General features: G+C 40.0%; 1 protein-coding gene across 1 annotated transcript in view; it reads left to right on the forward strand.

Annotated features, from left to right (window-relative positions):
- CLTRN (collectrin, amino acid transport regulator) overlaps positions 1–1,740 on the forward strand; it is a 28,827-nt gene extending 27,087 nt beyond the window's left edge. Inside the window, exon 2 of the mRNA XM_070456909.1 lies at positions 497–1,740. Coding sequence (XP_070313010.1) covers positions 497–1,092 — 596 coding nt within the window. The 3' untranslated portion in view covers positions 1,093–1,740. The remainder of the gene's footprint in view (positions 1–496) is intronic.
- Positions 1,741–6,300: the final 4,560 nt, after the last annotated feature.

Below are 6,300 nucleotides of genomic sequence, written 5' to 3' on the forward strand. Positions count from 1 at the left end.
CTTGGGCTTCCCTTGTGGCTCAGCTGGTAAAGAAACCACCTGCTATTAGAGAGTAGCCCTCACTGGCCACAACTAGAGAGTCAACACAGAATATCAAAAACCCAGCACAGCCATAAATAAATAAAATTATTATTTTTAATTAATTTATTTATTTTACTTTACAACATTGTATTGGTTTTGCCATACATTGACTTGAATCCGCCATGCGTGTACATGTGTTCCCCAAATTATTATTTCTTAAATACAGTTAACCCTTAACAACATGGGTTTGAATTGCATAGGTTCATTCACATGCAGATTTTTTTCAACAGTAAATACTATAGTATCACTCAATCCTTGGTTGGTTGGTTCCATGGATATGGAGCAGTGATTATGAACAAACCTCATATGGGAGGAAGCCTGTATACAGAGGTCCAACTACAAATTATACTCAGATTTTAAACTGCATGGAGGATTTTCACGGGAAACTGAAACCCAGGTCCGGGCTACCTGCCAGCCCCGGCAGCCCCACACCCCAAGAGCAGAAACCGGGTAGGAAAGTATGCCTGGGATACAAATGAAGAGTATCTCTTCAAAGCAATGGTGGCTTTCTCCATGAGAAAAGTTCCCAACAGAGAAACAACTGAAATTTCCCACGTCCTACTTTGCAATGTAACCCAGCGGGTGTCATTCTGGTTTGTGGTTACTGATCCTTCAAGAAATCACACCCTTCCTGCCGTTGAGGTACAGTCAGCCATCAGAATGAATCGAAACCGGATCAACAATGCCTTCTTTTTGAATGACCAGACTCTGGAATTTTTAAGGATTCCTTCCACTCTTGCACCACTTACTGACCCGTCTGTGCCCATCTGGATTATTATATTTGGTGTGATATTCTGCATCGTCCTTGTGGCGACCATGCTATTGATTTTATCAGGAATCCGGCAACATAGAAGGAAGAACAAAGGACCATCTGAAATGGAAGACACTGAAGATAAGTGTGAAAACGTGATCACAATTGAAAATGGCATCCCCTGTGATCCCCTGGACATGAAAGGAGGGCACATTAACGATGCTTTTGTGACAGAAGATGAGCGGCTCACCCCTCTCTGAAGGGCTACTGTTTTGCTCCCCACCTGAAACTCAACACTTGTGTCTGTGCAACTGCTGAACATCACAATTTATCGAGTCAAGACTATGTATTTTGTTTTCATCACTCTTCTTTTGTAAGAATTTTGAATGTGCGTGAAATGAAAAGGCAATGACTTATACCCATGAAGACAATTGGAATCATAAGCTGCTGACTATTCAAAATATTCTAAAATATTTCCCTGACAATACAGTGTATAAGTATAGTCATCTGGCATTTGCAGTTATTGATTTTAAAAATATATTAGTATTTAAGCATTTCTAGTCATAAGGTCAGGCCAGCATATATATATACATATATATATATCTCACACTTTTGAAGACCTAAGGAAAAAATAATTTTACAATGGAGAATGCCTATAATATGGTGTCTAAATCATTGAAAGTGGATCCTTTTAAATATCATATCACTCTGTATATGATTAGATAAGGAAGAATAACAATTACTGTAAATTGGATGGATAAAAATGGGAGTGTTGAAATACAAGGTGGAACTTGATCCTGTTATCATACCAACAATTGCTTATATATTTTTTCTATCAGTCTCTAATAGGGCAGCTCTGCAGTTTGTAAAAGTACAGTCTGTGCTAACTTAATAAAGTACTAATCATCTCTTTTTGATTAAAAAATAAATAAATAAATAAACTGCATGGAGATTGGTACCTAACCCCTACATTGTTCAAGGGTCAACTGCAGGGTAAAAGAATGAAAAGGCAACCCACAGAGAGGGAGATGACATTTGCTATACATACATCCAACAAAGGACAAGTATCCAGAGTATATAAAGAACTTCTGCAAATCAATAAGAAAGACAACCCAACATAAAATGGGCCAAAGACTTGAACAGACCCTTTACAAAACAGGATATCTAGATGGCTTGTAAATATATGAAAAGTGACTCATCCTCATTTAGGCATCAGAGAAATGTAAATTAAATACAAAATGAGAACCTACTCTGTGCTCACAAGAATGGCCAAGATGAAAAGTACAAAAAAAAATCAAATATTGATAAGGATGTGGAACAACCATAATCAGTAAAACTACTATGGAAAACTGTTTGGACTTCCCTAGTGACGCAGTGGATAAGAATCCGCTTGTCAGTGCAGGAGACATGGGTTTAATCCCTGGTCAGGGAAGATTCCACATGCCAAAGAAAAACTGAGCCCTTGAGCCTCAGCTACTGAGTCTATGTGCCACAACTACTGAAGTCCATGTGCCTAGAGCCTGTGCTCTGCAACAAGGGGAGCCACCCCAATGAGAAGCCTGAGCACCTCAATGAAGAGTTCCCCTGCTCGCCACCAACTAGAGAAACCCCTTGCAAAGCAACAAAGAGCCAGCACAGCCTAAACTTATAAAAATTAATTTAATTAAAAAAACTGTTTGACAGAATCTACTTAAGATGAGTATATGCATACCCTATAAGCCAACAGTTCCACTCCTAGATATATCCTGAAGAGAGGTTTGCTCTTGTATTCACCAAAAATCATATAGAAGAATGTGTATCACAGCATTATTTGTATCAGTCCCAACTGGAAATTATCTAAATCCTATCAACAAAAGAAAGGATAAGTAAATTATAGTATAATCACAATGGAGCATTATATGAAATGAGAATGAATGATCACGACAATGTATAATAAAAATGTGGGTGAATCTCACAAACCTGACATTGGTGAGCAGATGAAAGTAGATGGAAAAGAGTACATGCTACATGAGAGTCAATTTCCATAAAGTTCAAATGCAAGGGAAAAAACTTTATGGTGTTAAAAGTCAGGATAATGATTACCTTGGGGGGTAGTATCTGGAAGGAGACACTAGGGGAGTGCTAGTAATGTTCTACTTGTTGGTGTGGGTAATGTGTTCTCTTTGTGGAAATTCATCAGTTGTACACCGATAACTTGTATACTTTCTTCAATAACAACTTCTTTTAGGTAAAGTCTAGTCTCTTAGCAAGATCTAGTCTCACAAAATTCTTTTTTCACGTAGAGACTAATTACAAATGGATTCACAAAAAATAAGGGACTTCCCTGGTGGTCTAGTAGTTAAGACTTTGTGCTCCCAATGCAGGAAGCTCAGGTTCAATCCCTGGTCAGGGAACTAGACTCCACATCCAGCAACTAAGACCCAGCACAGTGAAATAAATAAATATGGACTTCCATGGTGGTGCAGTGGATAACAATCTGCCTGCCAATGTAGAGGACACAGGTTTGATTTCTACTCTGGGAAGATTCCATATGCCAAGGAGCAACTAAGCCCATGTGCCAAAACTGCTGAGCCTGTGTGCTTAGAGCCTGTGCTTCGCAACAAGAGAAGCCACCACAATGAGAAGCCCTCATACCACAATAAAGATTAGACCCCATTCACTGAAACTAAAGAATAGCCCACTCAACAAGAAACAGAGATCCAGTGCAGCCAAAGATTAATCAAAAAAAGAAGACAAAGAAAACACACAGTATTATTTCATTTTGCTGAATGCAAATAATGCTTATGTCTGGATTATGGCTATTTATTTTTTCTTCATTGTTTCTTTTTTTTTTTTTACAATGATCACATTACTTATTGTAGAAAATACAAGTTTTTTTTAAAATAAACTTTGAGTAAATTAGGATATGATAACAAAGAGAGGGTTAACATTCAAATCTTTTGAATCACTGTGTCCAAAATAAACCCTGGATGGGGCTCTGTTACTGCCTTGGTCCCAGTTGATCTCCAGAAGCTGGGGACTCATAAAGAAACATGGGGTGTGGTACAATCAGGAAGGGTTCAAGGTCATCTGTACAGAAGGAAAGTAAAAGCTACCAGGACAGCTGAGGACTTCCTGCCCTGACTAGAACACCTAGACATACACACCACCAACTCTCTGCTCCACTCCTAATCCATGTGTCTGTCTCACCTCCTAGATTGACCATTCTCTCAAGTTCCCCCTTCCTGGGACCTGTCTTTGCTGAATGTGACATTTTAAGGAAACCCAGTGCCACATTTTTCTTTCTTTCTTCTTAGTTGATACCACTCAAGTACCCCATACAGCAGCTTCTCTGCATCGTCTTAGTCCACCAACGTGACAGTCCCAACTGGAAGACTGACTCCTTCCCTCCCCTCATCAGAGAGCGTGCTCTGCCTTTTAATAAGCTTTATTTCCCCATGTATGAATCAGACTAGGATAACTAGAAATTCCCCCTTCAAATGTGGCAAATAATATCCTAACCACCATGTGGAAGAACTGAGGTGTGAATGACTTTCCTTTCTTAATATAGCTCTAGAGGAATATTCTGCTCATCCTGCAAATCCAAAAGATAGAAAACTGAGCTTACTTTTTGGTACTATAAGTTTCGTCATTAGACAAGTATGTCAAAGTTGTGAAAAGTACCTAGCACACGGTCATCTCATTAACTGCCTTATTAATAAATTATGGTTATTAAACACTTATGTTTTATCTCATCTAATCTTCACAAAAGCCATAGAAAATAGGTCCTACTTATTCACTCAACAAATATATATTGCACTCATTATGTGTCAAGCACTGTACTAGATGCTGGAGACATGAGAGTCAACAACAAAACCAATGTCCTTGCCTTCATGGAGCTTACAGTTTGGTGGGGAGACACATGTTACACAAACTGATACAAAACTGTAATTGAAAAGGTACTAAGATGGAGGGGATTTCCTGGTGGCTTGGTGGTAAAGAATCCACCTGTTAATCCCGTCTGGGAAGGTCCCCTGGAGAAGAAAACAGCAACCCATTCCAGTATTCTTGCCTGGGTGATCCCATGGACAGAGTAACCTGGCAGACTACAGTCCACGTTGTCAAAATAGTCAGACATGACTTAACTAAGAAAACAACAACTAAGATGGAGAGATATCTGGTGCTGAGAACCAGTAACAGGGAGGTTAAGGAAGACTAATGTGGAAGTGAAGTTTGAGCTGAGCCCTGAGAAATAAGTTTTAATTTGGTTCAGTTCAGTCGCTCAGTCATGTCCAACTCTTTGCAATCCCATGAACCGCAGCATGCCAGGCCTCCCTGTCCATCACCAACTCCGGGAGTTTACTCAAACTCATGTCCATTGAGTCGGTGATGCCATCTAACCATCTCATCCTCTGTCGTCCCCTTCTCCTCCTGCCCCCAATCTTTCCCAGCATCAGGGTCTTTTCAAATGAGTCAGCTCTTCGCATCAGGTGGCCAAAGTATTGGAGTTTCAGCTTCAACATCAGTCCTTCCAATGAACACCCAGGACTGATCTCCTTTAGGATGGACTGGTTGGATCTCCTTGCAGTCCAAGGGACTCTCAAGAGTCTTCTCCAACACCACAGGTCAAAAGCATCAATTCTTCAGTGCTCAGCTTTCTTTATAGTCCAACTCTCACATCCATACATGACCACTGGAAAAACCATAGCCTTGATTATATGGACCTTTGTTGACAAAGTAATGTCCCTGCTTTTTAATATGCTATCTAGGTTGGTCATAACTTTCCTTCCAAGGAGTAAGCATCTTTTAATTTCATGGCTGCAGTCACCATCTGCAGTGATTTTGGAGCCCAGAAAAATAAAGTCAGCCACTGCTTCCACTGTTTCCCCATCTATTTGCCATGAAGTGATGGGACCGGATGCCATGATCTTAGTTTTCTAACGTTGAGCTTTAAGCCAACTTTTTCACTCTCCTCTTTCACTTTCAGCAGGGGGCTCTTTAGTTCTTCTTCACTTTCTGCCATAGGAGTGGTGTCATCTGCATATGTGAGGTTATTGATATTTCTCCCGGCAATCTTGATTCCAGCTTGTGCTTCCTCCAGCCCAGCGTTTCTCATGATGTACTCTGCATAGAAGTTAAATAAGCTTGGTGACAATATATAGCCTTGACGTACTCCTTTTCCTATTTGGAACCAGTCTGTTGTTCCATGTCCAGTTCTAACTGTTGCTTCCTGACCTGTGTACAGATTTCTCAAGAAGCAGGTCAGGTGGTCTGGTATGCCTATCTCCTTCAGAATTTTCCATAGTTTATTGTGATCCACACAGTCAAAGGCTTTGGCATAGTCAATAAAGCAGAAATAGATGTTTTTTTCTGGAACTCTCTTGCTTTTTCAATGACCCAGTGGATATTTGCAATTTGATCTCTGGTTCCTCTGCCTTTTCCAAAACCAGCTTGAACATCTGGAAGTTCACGGTTCACATATTGCTGAA

The sequence above is a fragment of the Odocoileus virginianus genome, chromosome 27 (genome assembly GCF_023699985.2).
Source record: "Odocoileus virginianus isolate 20LAN1187 ecotype Illinois chromosome 27, Ovbor_1.2, whole genome shotgun sequence".
Classification (NCBI taxonomy): Eukaryota; Metazoa; Chordata; class Mammalia; order Artiodactyla; family Cervidae; genus Odocoileus; species Odocoileus virginianus.